Below are 631 nucleotides of genomic sequence, written 5' to 3' on the forward strand. Positions count from 1 at the left end.
CTTATAAATATTCACACACTGTAATTTCAAAATTAGATAAAGTAATATAAATAATCTAAAGTGAAATTAGCTTAAAAAAGAAGAAGATAAAAGCAGGTAACAAAGAATATATAATTACCAAAAAAATGAATGTGTGATGATAGAGGCATTTAAGTTATATAGAAAACAACAACAACGAGAGTTTAATTTTTTTTTTTTTTTATGTAAGTAGAAAATCCTAACTTACAATGATACTGCTGGGAGGGATTATTCATCAATCATTAGTAATATTAAGTATCTAATTACCCTTTTCAATCGAATATTCGATGAAATACCATAAGGATATTTCACAACAATCGAAAACCATCGATCTATCGAATGTTAACAATTCAACGATACCCTTTATTTCACCACCTGGACGATAAAGAAAATAAGTAAAAAAACAAGGGCTGCAAACAAACCATATCAGCTAAACCACCTGTTTCGCCTGCGATGAGGCCGTGGCCACCTGCGACTCACCTCCTCAGGTTCGTCCGCCAGCTGGAACGCCAGGTGGAGCAGGCCGGACGGGCTGGCCGCGCCGAGCCACTGGGCGACGCGCGTGTTGGACGGCGTCTCCACCCAGATCTCGGGGTACTGGGGGGGAGGGAAT

General features: G+C 39.3%; 1 protein-coding gene across 1 annotated transcript in view; it reads right to left on the minus strand.

The window, feature by feature from the left end:
• The window catches only part of LOC119592746 (alpha-1-inhibitor 3-like), a gene marked incomplete at its 5' end in the record, with an annotated part of 26,706 nt that overhangs the window by 20,714 nt on the left and 5,361 nt on the right, over positions 1–631 (minus strand). Inside the window, 1 exon segment of the mRNA XM_037941681.1 lies at positions 499–615. Within this exon segment, the coding sequence (XP_037797609.1) occupies positions 499–615 (117 nt within the window).

The sequence above is a fragment of the Penaeus monodon genome, chromosome 30 (assembly GCF_015228065.2).
Source record: "Penaeus monodon isolate SGIC_2016 chromosome 30, NSTDA_Pmon_1, whole genome shotgun sequence".
Classification (NCBI taxonomy): domain Eukaryota; kingdom Metazoa; phylum Arthropoda; class Malacostraca; order Decapoda; family Penaeidae; genus Penaeus; species Penaeus monodon.